Below are 22,278 nucleotides of genomic sequence, written 5' to 3'. Positions count from 1 at the left end.
AATCCCCCCCCCCCCCCACCCCCCCGTTGAGATCAGGTTATTTGCAGTGTCATCTGTCCGAACTCACTCTCACACACACACACACACACACACACACACACACACACACACACACACACACACACACACACACACACACACACACACACACACACACGTTGAGAGAGAGACTGTTGACGTAAGTCGAGAGAGAGAGAGAGAGAGAGAGAGACTAGGCATGATGTTTGTGTTCTCGTCTCCATGGTGTTCATGGCGACACAGAGATCATCCTTCACTCCATTTTAGGCTGTATTTCTGTATTTTATTTTAATTATTTGACAAATGTCTCTGTCAGGTGGCAACATCCACATTTATGTCCAAAACTGTTGGGTTTTGCAGGACTCAAACGAAAGCGTATCAACAATAGCAGATTGACAAGCTTTCGAGCCTGTACATACTCGTTTTGATTGCTTTTTTTGTGACGCTGTAGTATGATCAAGTACAGTTGGAGGCCATCGATATTGTCCTTTTCTTTTTGCTGATGTTTGCGTGATCTGCGCAAAACCCCTTTTGGTGTTTTAAACATTATGTTATAATTTAGCTATTGAAAAATATCAGATCTACAAGCTCATAGCGCGCCACCGAGTGGCGTGCTACGAGCTTGTAGGTCTGCTATTTTTGAAAAATCGTGAAAATATTTATTTCAGAAAACTGGAGGATTTGGAAGGATTTTTAAAAATGTTGAGGTCAGGCCTAAATGGGTCAAATGATAAGGGACAATATCGGTGGCACCCAACTGTAGCATGGAGATAAGAGGTTTGGACAGCAACAAAATGTCAGTGAAGATGAGGCCTGCAGCCAGGTGGTCGGGAAAGGGCGGGGGGCGGGGGGCGGGGGGGAGGTGCATCTTAATAGCCTGGCCATGTTGGATCGGATTCTCCAGAATCTCCTTTTTGATCTCCGACTCCTGCTGGTCATTATCAGACAGCCTTGTTTGTTTTGCATTTCCGATCACTTGCGGTCGAGGTCATCAATACTTGTGGGATATGTCAGATCGTGTGTGTGTGTGCTAATACGTCCTTCCTTTTGGACGGATCTCGCTGCTCCCAGAGTACGGAGTAAACAACGCTTCCTTTACTCGGATGACGTTTTGACTGTTGCCGTATCAAAATAAATGCTGTAAGTAATTAACTCTTATGTACTTCAGCATCTCGTTGTCGACACTTCAGATGCTGTCTGAGTTACAGTTACGTAACATAGCGTTATATAAGACACACACACACAGTTGCGCATGCACACACGCACACACACACCCGTACACGCACACATACACGCACGCAAAAATGCACACCATCTCTCCGTCACATTTCTCATGTCCGTCCATCTTCCCTCTCTCTCTCTCTCTCTATCTCGCTCACCCTTTACTCGTTACGCCCGATCGCACAAACGCACGCTGTTCTTTGATAGCGCGCGCCGTGGCGTGCATGGCGCACCGCGCATGCATCAACATGATACTCCCAGCATACCTACGCAGGGCCAGGGTTGGGAAAGTTCTTTTTTTTTTATGAACTAGTTCAGTTCACAGTTCAAAAAATGTAAAATGAACTCGTTCAGTTCATAGTTCATCATTCAACATTTTGAACTAAAGTTCATGGTTCCAAAAAAATGAACTATAATAGTTATTTTTCGTTCTTTTTTTATTTTTGTATTATTGCCAAAGCCTGCTATTGGGAATGAACTCCAACATTTGGGATCAATAAAGTGACAACTTTTACAATATCTCCATTACCATTATCCAAATTAATTCCTTATCATTTTTTTTACATTTTGGAAATAATAGCTCTTTTGCAATGTGAAATGCCAGCGATTTCTTAATCCTTTTCCTTGTCTTTTATCCACACTTGTGAAAGCTGCATGCTTTGATTGTGAAGGCAAAAGTTTCTGAATGTGTCTCACAGCCTGCATAAAATAGCTGTTCTACAAGCTCACAACGCGTCGCGGACGCGACGCGTTGAGAGCTTGTAGATCAGCTATTTTCAGCACAGAACACTTTGTGCGACGAAGAATAAATCATGCATTACTGGCTGCGCTTCACTAGTCTGTGGGAGCCGGAGGGAGATGTATTTTGTTGGCCATTCGAGGCGATATGGAGTCTGGACCATAGACTGTAAGGTCTGGACACATACCAGCTCGACGCAAAAATAACAAGCTATTGGAAGCTATTTTTCGTGGCACATTATGTTTAATCAACAAGTTTCATCAGTGTTTGGGTCGGGAGTCGGGATGTTCTGTGTCTGCTGCCTGTCTGTCTGCCTGTCTGTCTGCCTGCTGCCTGTCTGCCTGCATGACAGGATCATCACGCAGAGATGCGCGCTGCGCTCTCCAGTGAAAATTGTACGGCTGAGAAAGATTAGTTAATTTGTGTCGGATAAGGACTTATTGGTGGGGTTTCCGCCAAGACCCCTGTAAGGCTATCCAACGTTGAAGCTGCCACTACCTACTGGCGAAATGTGGAATTGCAGCACTTTAATGGAGGTGGACGGACCTCAAAATTGAGGTCCGGGGCTAGGCTAGGCTAAACTTCAGCTCGCTCGAGCCATTGAGTTATAATTATACTTCCGGAAGTCTTCCGGGTGCTTCAAAACGCCACTGAGCAACTTCCACTGAACGCTCCAGTTCGGTCTCTATCCTTCTTTATACTCTATGGTTTCCGCTAGATATTAACTTAATATCGTTCTTTGAACGATCGTTCGGGTACAACACTGTGCAGGGCCTTAACTGGACCACTCCTAACCATTATTTTAAACTTTAGGCTGTTGAAAAATAGCAGATCTAGTGCCGCGCTACGAGCTTGTAGATCTGCTATTTTTTTTTAAATATCCTGAAAACGAGTGCGAATCTTTGATTATATATTTGTTCACAGCAAACGTTTTCCAACTCAAATCTTTGCTTCTGGGGGGGGGCTCCCTGGAACAAAGTCTTTTCAGACCGGGGTCGGCGGCCAATTACATATAATTATTGGGGGTCTTTGACATGAAATAGTTTGAGAAGCGCTGACACAGAAACATGGGGTTTTTCAGAAAACTGATTTAGAAGACAAGTTGTAGAATCTGGTCTCTCGGGTCTAAATGGGTTAACCACTTAAGATTAAGTGTGTGTCTGTGTGTCTGTGTGTCTGTGTGTCTCCCATAGGTCTCGCTGTGGGCTTGGGTTTCGGAGCGTTGGCAGAAGTAGCCAAGAAGAGCATGCGGGCTTCGGAGACAACAGGTAAAATACACGTAAACATGCACTCAGTCGCTCGCGGGCCATTCTCCCGCTCAAATGACACGGTACAAGGTCAGACGCTCATACAGCACATAGAGTTTAGCAGTGCAGTGGGCGTGGCTTTCTGGGACCCACTGAAAAATCTGCCATTCATCTGTGGCTAAAATGAACACTGCACAATGCTTTACCCGGTTGTCTGGCCTCAACAGCTAACGTGTGTGTGTGTGTGTGTGTGTGTGTGTGTGTGTGTGTGTGTGTGTGTGTGTGTGTGTGTGTGTGTGTGTGTGTGTGTGTGTGTGTGTGTGTGTGTGTGTGTGTGTGTGTGTGTGTGTGTGTGTGTGTGTGTGTGTGTGTGTGTGTGTGTGTGTGTGTGTGTGTGTGTGTGTGTGTGTGCGCGTGTGCAGGCGAGAACGGTAAGAAGTCCATCCTGGACTCCAGCCCCTTCCTTTCGGAGGCCAACGCGGAGCGCATCGTCAGCACCCTGTGTAAGGTCCGAGGAGCCGCGCTCAAACTGGGACAGATGCTCAGCATACAAGGTGAGACGCACACACACACACACACACACACACACACACACACAGGCAGACCTCTAACCCATTTAAACCTGCAAGGTCGATTCTAAAAACGCCTTCTAACACCTAACTTAAGGTTTCTGAAAACCTTCAATGAGACACAGAGGTAGCTCCCGGATTCAAAGGTATATAAGCTATAGGTGTTGGTCTAAAATGTAGAAGATTTTCTTTTCTTGTTTGTCTATTTAGACCTATTTAGACTCTAAATAGGTCTAAATAGGCAAACAAGAAAAGATAGTCTTCTACAAGCTCTCACAACATGTCGAGTGTGTCAATTCATTGGCATGTATAAGAAGAAATAATAACCTGCTTCCTGATTATTCGATTAACCTACACGAGCAAGACTAAAGCTGCACCACGCAACTTCTTCTCCCCCTGGATTTGAACCCGGTTTCCTGTTCAAGTACTGACCTTTTTTATTTATTTTTTTTACCATTGAGCTAATAGAGCAAGATTAAATTGGTTGTTGGTCCTAAATATCGGGGTATTCCACACATTGTGTGCCCACACAACACTTTAAAAAAAAAAAAACAGGGAGCCCACTTTTTACATTCATTTTTTTTGACATCTTTTTTTTTATATAAAAAAAACAAAAAAGACGTCCACAGACGTCTTGGGCACAACACGTGGGGTAATACCCAGGACGTCCACAGACGTCGTGGGCACACAATGTTTAATAGCCACGGCCCCGCGGTCGTTTGGTTGACTTTGTGGCAGTTAGTTATAGTTAGTTGCACACGTGTAACTTGTTTACAACGCCACAGCACGCCACGTGCTCCGTGCTCAAGTTGCAGCGTAAATCAGACCGTCATTCCCAATGACAGCTGCCCTCGCGAGTAATTAAGTTACCACATTATGTCACAGATACAGTAGATGGTGGGGGAGCCACGGCCGTAAACATGTCATCGGGTTATGATTTGGATTCATGACAGTTTTTTGACCTTTTGACTCGATCCGATATATATATATACACTTCTTGACCCTGGGTTTGGTAAAGTCAGGGTTCCCATGGTCATCAACATGAGAACAACTAAAAAACATTTCCCAGTCCTGGAAAAGCTTTTCGAATTTATCAAAGGATCCTGGAATTTATCCTGGAAAAAAAAATGTTGGCTATGCCTTGTTTTGGGCTATTGATTTTGTTAATAAAAACGTTTTTATTTTATTTTTTATAACATTACACGAAATATGTAATTTAAGTCGTTATTCGACAAAAGGGCAGCGTGATGTGTACAGCCTAATGTGTACCAGAGTACCTCACGTGACAAAAATAACTAATAACTAATAGTCTACAAGCACACAGCGTGCTGCAGCGTGGAATAGGTGCATGGTGTTGCAAAACACTTGCCACAACATTTGGAATTAGTCTACTGGAAGACCCCATATAGGTCAAAGCAAAGCAAAAGCAAAGTTACTATATTTACCCAGGGTATCTGGGCTAAGCTCAAGAACTTGTTTCCAGCCAGGCCCTGCTCATAGAACATTTCATCGTAGTGGTTCAATGCCTTGCTCAAGGGCACTTCAGCGGTGGTAATTTGAACGTGTCGGACCGCTGATTCGAACTGGCGACCTTCCGGTATCAAGACCGCTCCGCAATCCGTTCGGCCACCGCTGCCACTAGGTCCCATCGTTAGACCCAGAAATATTGGTTAGTATAAACCGGTTGGACGTAGCGCGTGGAAGGAACACGTTATTCCAACCAGTTCCTTCCCCCCTCCATCAGGCCAGTATAGAGACCAGGATTACAGCATGTTTTTTTTTTTTTGAGGGTACCAACCCTATTATTATTATTATTACTAGCCCTTACCCGTTGTGGCCACGGGGGGGTACTGCGCCCTGGGTGCGTTTTCGCATTTTTTATTCACTAATAACTTAATTATTAATTTATAATTTGTTAAATTGGAAAAAGGGGCTTCGTTCAGACCTCCATATTATTATGGTCAATGCCTGTGTGAAAAGTGGGAGCGATTGGTGCAGGCGGCGAGGAGATACGGCGGTGTTTCTGACAGACAGACAGACAGACACACATTCAGACAGACAGACTGAATTGATTGACTGAATTATAGTATGATTATCGCTTGTACTCTAGTGCCCTGTACAAAACATGCGGTCATCATTATCAGTCCATTGTGTGTGAAGGTATGTGGTATGCCAGGGGTTCTCAATCATTAGGAAGGTGTATGCATGTACTATGTGTACCATGTAAACTCTTAATTTTCAATTTTTCATCCATTCAGTTGGGGAAAAAATAAAATAAAAAAACCCTTTTTTTTTTCTTTTTTGAAAAATAATTTGGGGACCCCCCAAAATAATTTGGCGACCCCCCCCCGAGGGGTCGCGACCCACGGGTTGAGAACCCCTGTGGTATGCGAGCTTCACCCACTGATGCCCCGTCACGGCCGCTCCCACTGCCCCTGCACTATATGTGGTGACGCCGTGGAGTACAAACCCCGCTTGTGTTTTGTTTGTTGTGTTCCAGACGATGCCTTCATCAACCCCCAGCTCGCCAAGATCTTCGAGCGAGTCCGGCAGAGTGCCGACTTCATGCCCATCAAACAGATGATGGTACGTGTTACAGTCGTTTGTTTCTGCTTCTCCTCAGACGTGTCACCGTTACAAAAGCTTAAATGAATTGTCATGCGAGTTATTGCGATTGACGGATTTGATGGGCGTATATGCACACAGAATAACTCTTCCTACTTACCGGGGGCCACTTCCCTACTACCTTCACAGGTGTTACCCATGATATTAATTAAGGCTCTGTTCCATTTTGTGTGCAGTGGTTTTCAAACTTTTTTTTTAAATGTCAAGGACCCCCATAACTGAGAGTGTAGATATTTGTATTGCATTTGTACAATGAGTTACACGCCCGTACGGGGCCATTTGGAACCCACTCAAGAACACTTTGAGACCACCCACTGGTGTAGCAGAGTGTCTCCAGTGAGCCAACATATGCAACAATGGCAGCGCCCCTGACTACCTGCATCCAAACAGACTACCTGTTCCCGTCCATTCTGGACGGGAACCCCTTTTGGTGTATGCTTTAGCTATTGAAAAATAGCAGATCTACAAGGTCTGCTATTTTTGAAAAATCGTGAACATTTTGCTGCAACTTGCAGCCGCCGCACGAGCTTCACTTTTCATCCACCAGCTTCACAATCTTGTAGACTTTGTTTTGGAAAACTCTTACACATTTTCGTGTGTGTGTGTGTGTGTGTGTGTGCAGAAAGCGCTGAACAACGACCTGGGTCCCAACTGGAGGGACCAGCTGGAGATGTTTGAGGAGCGGCCGTTTGCTGCCGCCTCCATCGGACAGGTTCACCTGGCCCGGATGAAGGACGGCCGGGAGGTTGCCATGAAAATACAGGTTTGTGTGTGTGTGTGTGTGTGTGTGCATGTGTGCGCGTGTGCGTGCGTGCGTGCGCGTTCTGGTAACATAGAGCCTCGCTGTTTAGTGGAAATTAATTTAGAAACAAAGATTGCCGATGAATGATGTCTTCTGGCATGCTTCCCTTCTCACACAAACGCATGCTTGTTCAGACACACACACACACACACACACAGAAAGACACAGAAGTATGTCCACGTGCAGGAGAAGAGTGCCACATGATCTGTGGCACTGTGGCTTTTTTCTTTCCGCATCCCACAAATTGATCACACGCTTCTTGGTGTAATAGAATCAGACACTTGATGTTTTCTGTCCTGTGATGATGAGGAGGCCTAATGGGATCCGCCGGCGGTTAAGTGTTGTTTTTGTGTTCCTCTGTACATCGTACGCAGTAAAAGTCCTCAGGGTTAGCTTGGAATAAAACAACATAAAACACATGTATTACTTGGTCTGGAAACATGTTTGTATACGGACACGCATTTTCCTGTACAATTTTATCTCTGTCGATGAACATGGACATCAAACTTCTGATTTAATGCTTCGCTTTTTTTTACACGCACGCACGCACGCACGCACGCACGCACGCACACACACACACACACACACACTCATTATTGATGATTATTCTTATCGATTATTCTGTTGATTACTTTTCTGATTATTCGAATAATCTAGTGGCGCTAACCACTCCTATAGACTGTGTGTGTCTGCCTGGCTGTGTCTGTCTGTCGGATAGTGTTTGTTGACCACCAAGTGTCACGGTTGCGCAGCCTCACACACACACACACACACACACACACACACACACACACACAGAGGCTAGGCTTGTTTACGTACCACTCAGTTTCAGACGGGTCTGATTTTTAAAATATATATATCACCAAATTGACAAATGACACCGACGTCGTCGCATCACATCCATGCCATTATATGGATCTGTGTGACGCTGCTGTGACGTTAAACTGTGACACTTTGCCTTCTTTGTCTCCCTGCTCTGTTTGTCCCCGTGGCCCTGCAGTACCCGGGCGTGGCGCAGAGCATCAACAGTGACGTTAACAACCTCATGACAGTACTGAGCATGAGCAACGCTCTCCCCGAAGGTAAACACTGGGCTTTTTTTTGGGTTGTTTTTAATTGAGAACTACAAGTCCCACAAGCCTTTAATTGTTTCCTCTTTGTCTTTCTTGAGCAATGGGCTATATGCACCCAGAATATCTCACCTTCACAGGTGTTACAGATGATGCTAATTAAGGTTCCATTAGTTCCATTTGTACACTCTCAGGCCCTTTCTGAAACCAGTCCCTTGATTTGAAGTGCTCTCAGGAGGTTCCCTCGTCAGAAAGTGCCCCTCCAGCTGAATCAAGTTCCCTTGATTAGGGTGCTGGGTATAAAAAACTGTTTGGAAATACACTCGCCCTCCTTGTGCAGAAACAGAAAACAGACACCATTCGTTGCCATGGTTACCATCACGCAATTGTGTTACCTGTTATTTTGTTTGTACAGTTGTTTGTGACGTGTCATATACATCCATGGTGTTTATAAATCATTGTGTTAAAAGTTGTTTTGTTTGTGTGGTTTCATTTATAGTTTTTTCACGGTGGGGTAAATAAAGAGCCCTTGTGAACATCAGTTGGAGCATTGTCTATTCTGCATCAGATGAAGATTGTTTAGGAGGAGTTTATTTATATATTTATATTTGTGGTGGTTCTTACATTTGTAGGTTGCGGTTTCCATGCGGACACAGAGCAGGGCTGCACAAGGCAACCGAGTCTAGATCGGCACAGACTCGCTCTTGAGGGCTTTATAAGCCACTTCCACTCAAGGCTGCTTGGTTTCGGACGACACTTAATATGGCGCAGCCTCGCGTGAACGCGCATATCGAGGGCAAGTGTGTAGCGCGAGTGGCGAGGAGCTGGTTTCAGAAAGGGGGTCAGAGTTACACACCCGTTCGGGGGCCATTTGGAACCCACTCAATGACACTTTGAGTGTTTCCAGTGAGCCAAACACGCACAATAGCAGCACCCTGACTCTGTTTGACCAGAATGGAACAGAGCCTTCATTAGTATCATCGGCATATAGCCCATTACATTCCCCCTCTGTCTCTTTCACTCACACGTAGCCGATGTAACATCGACCACATTGCCGAAGCAGAATTATTCTGAGAAGTGAGAATCCTTCACAAAAGCAGTGATTTGTCATCTTCTAAATCCTCCAGTTTTCTGAAATAAATATTTTCACGATTTAAAAGAAATAGCAGACCTCCAAGCTCATAGCGCGCCACTCGGTGGCGCGCTATGAGCTTATAGATCTGCTATTTTTCAATAGCTAAATTATAACAATGTTTAAAACACCAAAAGGGGTTCCCGCCCAAAATGGGTTAATTTAATATTTGTGCCGTGTTCAAAAGGAACTTCAAATTGGTACATGTATACACTGTCGGAGGTATAGACCAAGCCCCCAGTAAGGCTAAATCCAACGTTGAAGCTGCCACTACCTACTGGCGAAATGTGGAATTGCAGCACTCTCATGGAGGTGGACGGACGTTCATGAAGTCACGTTGCATAAGCCCCGGACCTGAAATTTGAGGTCCGGGGGCTAGGCTACGCTAAACTTCCGCTCGCTCGAGCCATTGAGTTATAATTGTACTTCCGGCAGTCTTCCGGGTGCTTCAAAACGCCACTGGAGCAACTTCCGCTGAAATGAATAGCTTGGGGGCAGGGCTAACGCTCCGGTTCGGTCTCTATATTTTTATTACTCTATTGTATAGACCCATAAGGGTACATTTGGTTCATCGCCATCAATGACTTACCCCCAGAAATGTAGTGTGGGGGTCAAAAGTACAATATATATTTATTTGAGTAAGTAAAACGTTAATTCTTTACCGTCCCGTATTGCAGGTCTGTTTCCAGAGCATATGATCGAGGTGATGAGGAAGGAGTTGGAGAAGGAGTGCGATTACATCCGAGAGGCCCAGTGTGCCAAGAAGTTCAGGTGAGTCTCGCTCCACTTCCACATCACTTGCTTTTTTTAGCGGAGCCGTGTCGATGTCGTCGACTAATAGGAACCCATTTACAAAGGCCTGAATCAGATCTGTGCCACGTCGAGATTGAAATCCGATTGGTTTAACCCATTTTGGGGCGGGAACCCCTTTTGATGTTTTAAGTCATACTTTAGCTATTGAAAAATAGCAGATCTACAAGCTTGTAGCGCGGCACCGAGTGCCGCGCTACGAGCTTGTAGGTCTGCTATTTTTGAAAAATCGTGAAAATGTGGCCCAAATATTTGAATATATTCTTTCAGAGTGAACGTTTTTAACAACATATTATCAGATGGGGGTCAGTGGCCAAATACATATATTTGTGGGGGTCCTTGACATGAAAATGCTTGAACAACTGACATAGAAACACGAGGCTGTTCAGAAAACTGTCAGGATTTAGAAGGCATTCGTAGATTCAAGCTCAGGTCTAAATGCATAGATATTATATAATAATATATACAAATAGATGCCTCACTGGCCGTTGCAGTTCATTGGAGCGACGTGTATCCCAATGAAGGCGGAAGTGCAGTGCTTTTTTTTAACAAATCTTTATAACAGTCATGACAATATACATTACAATACAAAACAAGACAAACAAACAAACAAACAAACAAACAAACACAAACAACAAAGTTATTAACAATACAACATCAGAGCCAGGGGGGATTAGATTACTAACAGAAAACTTTGTGTTCACTAAAGAGTGAACACAAAGCAAGCAGCTTTCTTATTTAGAAGTGCTGAAGGCATTTGCTGAAGGCGACTGCGTCGCTGCCCAAGTGACGTCACTCATGCGACTCCTCCATGTCTCTCGCTGTCACTCAAGTGACTACTGGCCAATCACAGCGCGTCTTTTGCGGGACTTATGTTACGCACGCGGAAGCTTGACAAGGTTTCGCTAATGCTTTGCAAGGAATGTCGGGAAAATTGTGCCTTCAATGGTGACACGCGCCTCAGAGCCGGAAAGGGCGTCTACGTATATATGTCTATGTCTAAATGGGTTAAAATGAGTCCGACATGTCACATGACTCATTTAAACAAATCAGATACCAATCTGGATGTGACTCAGATCTGATTCAGGCTGCATCCGGCTGCCAGTGTAAATGGGGCCCTAATACTATGACAAATAATGTTCGTCGGCTACCTTTTTTCACTGACGGAAACTAAATGAAAACTAAGCTATAATGACTAAAACTAAGACTAAATATATTGACAATCTGTCAGCAAATAAAAACTAGACTTTCGGGAGGGACTAGTGGACAAGAGATCCAGTATTTAACCCATTCTGGGTGGGAACCCCTTTTGGTGTTTTAACTAAGCATTATGTAATACTTAAGCTATTGAAAAATAGCAGATCTACAAGCTCATAGCGCGCCACCGAGTGGCGCGCTACGAGCTTGTAGGTCTGCTATTTTTTGGAAAAAAGTGAAAATGCGGCACAAATCTTTGAATATATAATCTTTCAGAATACGTTTTTTTTAAATTTCGATGTCGGGCCTAAATGGGTTAAGTCATTTTACACTTGGTTGCATGTGGAGTCCCCCCCCACCCATGCCAGTGAACTTGATTCTTATTATACCCAACAGCGCCCCCCCATGGTCACATGAATCAGATTGACATGTTTCACCCATTTGGGTGATACAGACACTATCAAGTATCACACACACAAACCTACACGCACGCACACACGCACGCACACACGCACGCACACACACAGACATGTGCCCTGCAGTCTATAATAGATACTTACTGTAGCTTTCTCCTTGCATGTTGTTGTGGTCAGATGTTCCGACGCTTTGATCCGCGGCAGAGCTATTTAATGGCCGACCTGCTAAAGATAGACACTGTATCTGAACAGTCCGTTTGTCTGTATTTATCTTCATCTCATCATTATTGTCTCATTCTCTGAGGAGAAAAGCATGTTGTACTCGGCCATTTTTTTCCCACCGGTTGGTTCCCAATGGGAACCGGTTCAGTTATTTTTGGTTCTTAGTCCATGAGACAGAGCTCCAAAATTGGTGGGCAAAACCATACCTATATTAAATTGTTTATAGGATCAGTAAAGGATCAAGTAAATTAATACATGATAACCCTTCCACAGTAGTAGCTTTTTCATATTATTTTTTTTTTTGCATATTTTCCTATACAATGCCTCATTTTCATATTTAAAAATGTAAAAAATTGTAATACAATAAATCATTGTCTTCGTGTAAGTAATCAACTGGGTAAGTTTCATGGTGATAACAATCTAATATAGGTATAGTTTTGCCCATAATTAATCTTCCAATTTTGGACCTCTGGCTCATGGACTAAGAACCACAAAGAACTGAACCGGTTCCCATTGGGAACCAACCGGTGGAAAAGGGGTCTATGTGTGTGTTCCACTTGGTGTACACGGTACATATTATAACCCATGGTACATTCTGTGTGGGTTCCACTTGGTGTACACGGTACATATTATAACCCAGGGTACATTATGTGTGGGTTCCACTTGGTGTACACGGTACATATTATAACCCATGGTACATTCTGTGTGGGTTCCACTTGGTGTACACGGTACATATTATAACCCAGGGTACATTCTGTGTGGGTTCCACTTGGTGTACACGGTACATATTATAACCCAGGGTACATTATGTGTGGGTTCCACTTGGTGTACACGGTACATATTATAACCCAGGGTACATTATGTGTGGGTTCCACTTGGTGTACACGGTACATATTATAACCCAGGGTACATTCTGTGTGGGTTCCACTTGGTGTACACGGTACATATTATAACCCAGGGTACATTCTGTGTGTGTTCCACTTGGTGTACACGGTACATATTATAACCCAGGGTACATTATGTGTGGGTTCCACTTGGTGTACACGGTACATATTATAACCCAGGGTACATTCTGTGTGTGTTCCACTTGGTGTACACCAGGGGTGCCCAAAAGGTAGATCGCGATCTACCAGTAGATCACAAAGGCTGTGCAGGTAGATCACATGACATGCCCCTAAAGAGTATTTCTTTTAAATATATTGAAGAAGAAAAAACGATAAAAAAAAAAAACATTTCTCCCCCTCTATTCTCATTCCAACTTTCCAAGTGCATTTGTCTTATACTGTACAGAATGTAACACAAACTCTACTATTCCGAAGCCCCCTCAGGTACATATTTAAACTATTTTCAGCAATGGTATAATAATTGATTTGGTGGGTAGATCTTGCCGAGCTGGTCATTTTGAAAGTATCTCTCAGGTCAAAAAGTGTGGGCACCCCTGGTGTACACGGTACATATTATAACCCAGGGTACATTCTGTGTGGGTTCCACTTGGTGTACACGGTACATATTATAACCCATGGTACACTTGGTGTACACGGTACATATTATAACCCAGGGTACATTCTGTGTGGGTTCCACTTGGTGTACACGGTACATATTATAACCCAGGGTACATTCTGTGTGGGTTCCAGGGTGCTGCTGAAGGACCACCCATTCTTCTACGTACCAGAGGTGGTGGACGAGCTGAGCAGCAGACATGTCCTGACCACAGAGCTGGTCGCTGGCTTCCCTCTGGAGCAGGCCAATGGCCTCTCCCAGGACCTGAAGAACGAGGTAAGATATTCTAGTGTTATTCATATTTATGATATTGTGGAGCAGTCGGAAGGCCTCTCCCAGGACCCGAAGAGTGTCCCCGGGCGGTGTTGATTTTGACAAGCAAATTTAGATTTTAGTTTTAGTCATATAGGGCAGTATTATGCGTGTCTTAAGTACCAGGTCTTATTACTTAATTTAAGACCTGGAGGCGTGGTCAATGCTGTTTGGCCACTCAGAATAACCAAATGGCATTGATCACTCCTCCAGGTCTTAAGTTAAGTAATAAGACCTGGTACTTATTCTTATTCTCTTGAATAGTTTTCATTTAGTTTTAGTCACCTGGAATGTTTTAGTGTACGTCTAGTTTTAGTCTAAATAAATATAAGATTCTAAAGTCTACTAAATCTACAGTTGATTTAGTCGACTAAAATGTATTTTGGCGGGCCTTGATGCCGACTGCTTTTTACACTTGCTAAAAATAGCCGATCTACAAGCTCACAACACGTGCTATTTTCAGCATGCAACCAAGTGTAAAATGACTTATACTGGATCTCTTGTCCAGTGTCCACTAGTCCCTTCCTAACATTTTAGTCTAGTTTGTATTTGTTGACGAAATTGTCAATATATTTAGTCTTAGTTTTAGTTTAATACTATGCTAACGTGACGTTATTTTTGATTGATTTATTGTTTGTCTTTATCTGTTTACTATACTTGCTTGTACGTGGCTATCATGTTGTTGGAAATGTGGATCTTGTTTGCTATAATTAAGACGTCTCTCTCTCTCTCTCTCTCTGTTTCTCTCTCTCTCTGTCTCTCTCTCTCAGATCTGTTACAACATCCTGCTCTTGTGTCTGAGGGAGCTGTTTGAGTTCAGGTTCATGCAGACCGACCCCAACTGGTCCAACTTCTTCTATAACCCAGAGACACACAAGGTGAGTCCGTCTGTCTGTCCACACATTCTCTGCTGTACATCCGCTACTGTATCATTTGGCACCCCCTAGTGGTCACATGTAACCTCAAATTCAGTTATTGTATGCATACATTGTTCCCAACTCTTATCTGTTTTAGATAAGCCTTTTATTCTATGCCACCATTAATGTATTAACCACTTTCAACATGGCATCTATGTCATTATAGTCAAACATTTTCAAACATGTTCTGTTTTCGCCCACAAACAAATAAAAATAGTCGCTTGGCACGTCGCTTGGTGACGCGTTGAGAGCTTGTGGAGCCACTATTTTTGCAATTTTAGAAGTGCGGCTTAAGTGGTAACTTATTTTGTGGCACCCCCTATGAAATTACGCCTCTGTATGTTTGTTCCTGTTGATACGTTTATTTTAACACTAATTATGCTAGTGACGTGTATACACATCTTTAGAATTATTATTCTATAATGTTATTATATATATATATATATATACCTTGACCGGTTTTGCACATGCGCACTACTGTTCACTTCCTTGTTTATGGGCAGACAAAAGTTCCTCATAATAGAGCGCCGAAGTCCTGACGTCACTTGCTCGTCCCCTCGATTCCCCTGGTTCACGGAAGTCATTTCTCTATGGAGAATAACATGGGGTCATCTTAAAATCGTTTCATATAAGCATTGTGGAACAGTCTGTTTCTAGTGAAAATGTAACTAATTCAGCAGCAGTAACAATAGTGTTTTCTCTCAGTGATTCTTCATATCCATATGAGTGAAACGGCCTGCATGGATGACTTGTTTATTTTTCAAACACAGTTATTATATGAGGCGATCTAAAATCCCCCCTATGGGGATTACAATGCAAATAAAAAAGTACATGAACCCGTGGATTTGCGCCCTCTACCGATATTGACGTCAGACTTCGGTGCTCTGTAACGGCACTCTCCATGGTTTTGATTATAAAGCAGATGTTCTGTGGTCATTTCGGACTTCAGCAAGCACCTTGTTTGGAATATGAATGCTTCTAGAGCAGGGGTGCCCACACATTTTGGACTTGAGAGCTACAGTTGGAGGCCATCGATATTGTCCTTTTCTTTTTGCTGAGGTTTGCGTGATCTGCGCAAAAGGACAGTTAACCCATTTTGGGCGGGAACCCCTTTTGGTGTTTTAAACATTATGTTATAATTTAGCTATTGAAAAATAGCAGATCTACAAGCTCATAGCGCGCCACCGAGTGGCGCGCTACGAGCTTGTAGGTCTGCTATTTTTGAAAAATCGTGAAAATATTTATTTCAGAAAACTGGAGGATTTAGAAGGATTTTTTAAAATGTTGAGGTCAGGCCTAAATGGGTCAAATGATAAGGGACAATATCGGTGGCACCCAACTGTACTTTCAAAATGACCGGCTCAACAAGATCTACCCATCAAACAGATTATCCCATTGCTGAAAATAGTTTAAAAAATATGTACCTGAGGGGGCTTTGGGATAGCAGCGATGGTGTTTTAAAAGACAAACACACTTGGAATGGGGAAATAGAGGGGTGGAAATGGAGTTGGACGTTTTTTCTTGTATAACTTTGTAATGCTACTACAGCTGTTTGTGCGAAACACTCTTGAAAACAAAGTATTGCATAAGCCCTTTTTGATGTCAATCAAGTCAACAAGTCAAGTGGCAGAAAAATAGTTTAAAAAAATATATATATTTAAATTATATATTTTTAGGGGAATGTCATGTGATCTACCAGCATAGCCTTTGTGATCTACTGGTAGATCACGATCTACCTTTTGGGCACCCCTGTTCTAGAGCAGGGGTTCTCAACGTTTTTGGCCGGGGACCCCCGGAAATGCTTTGGCAATGTCTCGGGACCCCCGCCCCGCCCCCTCCCGACCCCCAATGTAAATTGACTGCTACAATAACCTTAAACCATTTTGGGCGGGAACCCCTTTTGGTGTTTTAAGCATTGTTATAATTTAGCTATTGAAAAATAGCAGATCTACAAGCTCATAGCGCGCCACCGAGTGGCGCGCTACGAGCTTGTAGGTCTGCTATTTTTGAAAAATCGTGAAAATAAAATTAAAAAAAAACTTTTTTTTTTCTTTTTTTTTGGAAAATAATTTGGGGACCCCCTAAAATAATTTGGGGACCCCCCGAGGGGTCGCGACCCACGTGTTGAGAACCCCTGTTCTAGAGAGACTTAAGACGAGGTATATCGTGAGGTACTAAAGAGTAATGGAAGGCGCAGGAGTAAAATCTGCCGCATCTGCGTGGCCCTCTCTAGCACCATTATTATGAAAAATAATTCCCCGGCAAATGTTAAGTGGCTATTGCTTCCTTTCCCTCTAGGTGGCGCTGTTGGACTTCGGAGCCAGCAGGAGTTTTGACGAGAGCTTCACGGACCTCTACATCGAGGTGAGGAGCGTGACGCGGTGCAGGGGCCGTCAACATGTCCGTACGAGGACGCGCGTGACCGTGTCAAATACTTGGTCTTTCTTGTCCGTGGCAACGTTTTAGATTTTCTTTTTACAAACCACCCGTAAGGGTCCATTGAATTTGGTTCCATTTGTACACTCTCAGAATTACAGACCTGCTATGGTCATTCAGGGCTAGCTCCATGTGTGTTTCTGGTGATATTAGTGTCCACTAGTTTTGTATGTCTGTGGCAAAAATGTCCACCACAAGCCAACATGGTGATGATGACCCTTGGTGAATCAGTCCGCAGACAAGCTCACATGATACTAGGCTGATTGGAAATGCTCTTATTCCTGGTGCACATTGACAGCCTTCTGAATATTTCAAATGATCTCTGCTGTCTGGAAGAAACCACCTACCCCCAAAATGTAAAAAAATTCAGGGAAAAAAAACCCCCATCCAACTCAAGTGGAGTTAGGAGGTTTTTGTCAAAGCGCTTTTTAAATTCTTTTCATTTGTTAAATTTTTTTTTTAACCAGCACACAGATGTAAAGGGTAGAAGAAAAATGCATGGCTAAACGGGTGGAGTTAGCTGGTTTGGCAGAAAGATTGAGGATCCAATGGAGTTGGGAGGTTCACGAGATTAGACGTTTGCCTGGGACACAAACTAGGGAAAATAGCAGATCTACAAGTGCACACAGCGCGTCACTTTGCGCCACGAGCTTGTGGATTTGATATTTTCACTTCTTAAACATTTGATCTCAATTTTTTTGTAATTTCTTATTTTATTTCTTCATGAAATCACTGGAAAAAAAAATTATGCGAGTGCCGCGCTATGAGCTTGTAGATCTGCTATTTTTCAATAGCTAAAGTATAACATAATGCTTTAAAACACCAAAAGGGGTTCCCGCCCAAAATGGGTCAAAAACAAAATGTAGGAAACCAAAAATAAAGCCCATGGAAATGTGTCCGTGACCGGCACTAATTGGCTGTTTGGCGACTGACCAATGGGGATCAGAGGAGGAGTAGGAGGAGGAGCCAGTGTGTGACGGAGCTCGTTGTTGTGTGTCTTTGCAGGTCATTCGTTCAGCAGCCAAGGGCGACAGAGACGGTGTTCTGAAGAAATCCATCGAGCTCAAGTTCCTCACCGGATATGAGACCAAGGTCAGTCCTGCCTGTCTGCCTGTCTGTCTGTCTGTCTGTCTGTCTGTCTGTCTGTCTGTCTGTCTGTCTGTCTGTCTGTCTGTCTGTCTGTCTGTCTGTCTGTCTGTCTCAAGTAACACCATCAATAAGTTGGCAACTATATTACTGTATAAATAACGTGCAACTTTCCATATACCGTACAACACTATACACCAGGGGTCGGCAACCTTTTTTGACACAAAGCGCCGTGTTTTTCATTTCCTTGATAGTCAGTGTGCCATATGAACATTACGTTTAATTATGACACCACATCAAATTTAAACATTTCCCAATTGATTTAGATTTGTCCATACATAACAACCTTTCCCCGTGCCAATGTTGGCGTCCGTACCAAAGGTTGCCTGCTCCTAATATACACCCTCATCAGTGCTACCATAGTGCAAGAAAAAGAAAGAAAAAACTGTCAAGGACCCCCAAATTGACACTAATTAGCCCACGGACCCCCATTTGAAAAGCTATGCCAGGGACCCCCAGACGTTTTATGGCTCTAGGAGTGATTCTCAACCATTTTAATTTCAAGGACCCTCAGTTTGATGTATGCATATTATTAGTCTACCGACCCCCATTTAACGGCAATTCTATCTCTGGGACCCCGATTTATATTGTAAAATCAATGTTAATTTAACTCTCAGAGTTACAGACCCATAAGGGTCCATTTGCTTCCAAACTATCATTTAGCTGGGGACCCCCCTGGAACTGACTCAAGGACCCCTGGGGGGTCGCCGGACCCCACTTTGGGAAACACTGGTTTACGCGTCTCTCTCTCTCTGCAGGCGATGCTAAACGCCCACGTGGATGCGGTGATGATCCTGGGCGAGGCCTTCGACTCCGTGGAGCCGTTCGACTTCGGCGCGCAGTCCACCACGGAGCGCATCCACAACCTCATCCCCGTCATGCTCAAGCAGCGCCTCACGCCGCCGCCCGAGGAGACCTACTCGCTCCACCGCAAGATGGGCGGCTCCTTCCTCATCTGCTCGCGGCTCAACGCCAAGCTGCCCTGCCGCCAGATGTTCCAGGGGGTGTACGAGAACTACTGGGAAGGCCGCCAGCGCCCGGCCGCCCCCGCTACCTCCGACACCACCACCACCACCACGGCATTATAATAAGCCCAATTCCCATTTCCCCCGAGAGACGATTATTGTGATGGGACGGGATCCTGGGGGCCGATGGATGGATGGATGGATGGATGGATGGGACTGAGGAAACGGGGCGAGAGGTGCAGAGCCTTCGGTAGGAGAAGTGAGTTTGGGCGATGGTTGGTTTGAGACAGCCATGGTTTATGCTGGTGTCCTGTCAAGGACACCCCCAAATGTATGTGTGTTTGACCCCACGGATCCCCATCTGAAAATATTGTGCACCACGGAGAAGATTTGGGGGTGAGATTTTGGTGAAAACCAAAATAATTCAAAGAATTTCCAAATTTCTTTTCAAAATGCTTTGAAAATAGCAGATCTTTATAGCAGCTAGCAGGTCCACAAGCTCACAACAACACGTCGCAATGAGCTGGTAGATAGTCTATTTTCGAATAGCCGAAGTACTATACATTTAGGTTTAAACCGTTCCTCATTTTGCTGGGGGCGGGGGGCCACATGGAACCCCCTCAAGGTACCCACTGTGTAAGAAGCTGCTATTTCACTGCCAGCTGAGTTTTAGGATGTTGCCTTTTTTTTGTTTTGTTTTTTGTTTTTTTCTCCCCACCATAGAGGTGTGATGGAATTTTGTGTGTAGACTTTTGAATGCTCGAGTGGTGGGAAAAGTACTCGTAAAAGTATTAATACTGCAATAATAGTCAAAGTCACGGAATTCAAAATGTACAAAAGTATTGAAATTAGAGCGTAAATTAAAAATGGTTGTCTGGGACAAAACGTACTGGTTAATACTTGTTAATAATAACTGGTTCCGAAAAGTGTGATTTGTAAACATTTGATAGAGGCTCTCATATATTCAATGACTGTAGTCATTTCACTGACATTTAGGTATGTGTCATTTATACTTTGCTGGATGAGGACGTCGCGCCCCCTGGAAATAAATATGTGCAGTATGTTATTTTCGGTAAGCAGCAGTATCGTAAACAAATGACGCTTAAGTCTGAGGGAAGCTGTCAAGTGATCAAGTTTAGATTAATTAGGTGCCATCGAAACAAAAAGTGACAGTCTCGTAGAATCTGCAACAAGCATGCAAAATGTGAAATCGTGCAAATCAAAGAGACATTTTCAGATTTCAATGTATGGCGCACGTTGTTTGGAAGCCTACAACCTGCACTGTCATAATAATCCACGATCCTCATAAAACAACTGAAAAAATAAAATAAAATACATGCCCGTAAAATACATTGTCGCACATTCTATGAAATCTTTTCGCAAATGTCAACAGTTATTCACAGATTTGATGATTTATTTTTATTTTTTAGAGAGAGAGACAGAACAAAGAGTACAGCATAGTAATGTAACTATTAATGGTGACCCCCTGAGTGACAGGAGAACCCATATATTATTATGCTTTAAAACGCCTCTTCTCAGGTTGGTCTTTTGCTCTGTTTTCTGAGTAAAAGGAAATGGTCGAATAATAGGAAAGCCTTATTTCAATTTGAATCTGTTCGTTCGTTGACCTATATGATCTTTCTGAGGGCATGGAGTTGAGACTCAGAGGAACTGATCCATTCTCTACCGTGTGTACAGCGTTGGCTCACAGCATCATCTGAATTGGACCTATATCGCTTCTTCAGAGGCCCAAACATTGCTACGATGATGTACTGCCAAATGTTTTTCAGGAGCGCTCCATCTGCACAGTAAAAGACATCCTCAGTGCAAATGCATCCATTTTCTTTTTTATCTCGGAGAATGTGCCAAACGGAAAGGCCCAACGAGGAGGTTTATATGGAGGGCCTAAAGGGTGTTAGCTGGTTTATGGATGTGGTGAGAGAGTACATGCTGGAGTGACCCGAGGAAGACGCGGAGAACTATAGCCTGGCACGGCCAGACTGATGTCACTGCCTAGATATTAGGCTGGAACTTCAGACTAGTATCACTGCATAGATATTAGTCTGGAACTTCAGACTAGTATCACTGCATAGATATTAGGCTGGAACTTCAGACTGTAATATCACTGCATAGATATTAGGCTGGAACTTCAGACTAGTATCACTGCATAGATATTCGTCTGGAACTTCAGACTAGTATCACTGCATAGATATTAGGCTGGAACTTCAGACTAGTATCACTGCATAGATATTAGGGCTGTCCCCGACTAAGGATTTGTATAGTCGAAATTAATATGAATAAATTTGCTGTTAGTCGACTGATAGTCGACTGAACACCCCCCCTGCACCCCCCCCCCCCCCCCCCCCCCCCAAAAAAAACAACAACACATTTGCATTAAGGTTGGGCGATATGCCAATTGTTTTCAATCGCCCATCGTCTGTTTTTGCAGCGCCGTTCGCTACGCGTTGAGAGCTTGTAGATCCGTCTATTTTTGCAGCGCAGCGCAGCCAGGGTAACAAAATAAAAAATAAGTTACAGGTGGAGATGAAGTGAAGTTGGAACGGACAAGCAGCTGCAAGCCACGCTAACATCACAACCACTGGCTGGTGACAGTGTTGTTAGCCGCAGCAACATGTAGCCTGCCCTGGTAACTTCTCCTCCTCCCCGGAGAACTCTTGCCTCCCCGCACCGTCGGGGAGGCTGATCCACAAGCTCTCAAGGCATCGCGTCCTGCCTGTTTTTGCAGCGCCGTTCGCTACGCGTTGAGAGCTTGTAGATCTGTCTATTTTTGCAGCGCTAGTGTCGGGGTTCGTTCACGTTGTCAATAAAAAAATAACCTAGATTACAGGCGGAGATGAAGTTCAATCAGTGGGTTGAATCAGTAGCTACGCGCTAAGCTAACGATCCCCGACCCTACACTAACACTAGCAGCCT

At 43.8% G+C, this 22,278-nt stretch overlaps 1 protein-coding gene across 1 annotated transcript in view; it reads left to right on the top strand.

Moving 5' to 3' along the window:
• The window catches only part of coq8aa (coenzyme Q8A-a), a 53,489-nt gene extending 32,547 nt beyond the window's left edge, over window positions 1-20,942 (top strand). The window contains exons 7-17 of the mRNA XM_079526897.1: window positions 3,172-3,246; window positions 3,648-3,779; window positions 6,295-6,380; window positions 7,042-7,182; window positions 8,222-8,303; window positions 10,101-10,194; window positions 13,703-13,844; window positions 14,651-14,758; window positions 17,096-17,161; window positions 18,239-18,325; window positions 19,138-20,942. Of these exons, the coding sequence (XP_079383023.1) occupies window positions 3,172-3,246; window positions 3,648-3,779; window positions 6,295-6,380; window positions 7,042-7,182; window positions 8,222-8,303; window positions 10,101-10,194; window positions 13,703-13,844; window positions 14,651-14,758; window positions 17,096-17,161; window positions 18,239-18,325; window positions 19,138-19,467 (1,343 nt within the window). The 3' untranslated portion in view covers window positions 19,468-20,942. The remainder of the gene's footprint in view (window positions 1-3,171; window positions 3,247-3,647; window positions 3,780-6,294; window positions 6,381-7,041; window positions 7,183-8,221; window positions 8,304-10,100; window positions 10,195-13,702; window positions 13,845-14,650; window positions 14,759-17,095; window positions 17,162-18,238; window positions 18,326-19,137) is intronic.
• Window positions 20,943-22,278: the final 1,336 nt, after the last annotated feature.

Source organism: Electrona antarctica (assembly GCF_951216825.1).
Source record: "Electrona antarctica genome assembly, chromosome: 17".
In the NCBI taxonomy this organism is placed as follows: domain Eukaryota; kingdom Metazoa; phylum Chordata; class Actinopteri; order Myctophiformes; family Myctophidae; genus Electrona; species Electrona antarctica.
Note: the sequence above shows the minus strand (reverse complement) of the source record. Positions and strands in the feature narration are given on the sequence as shown.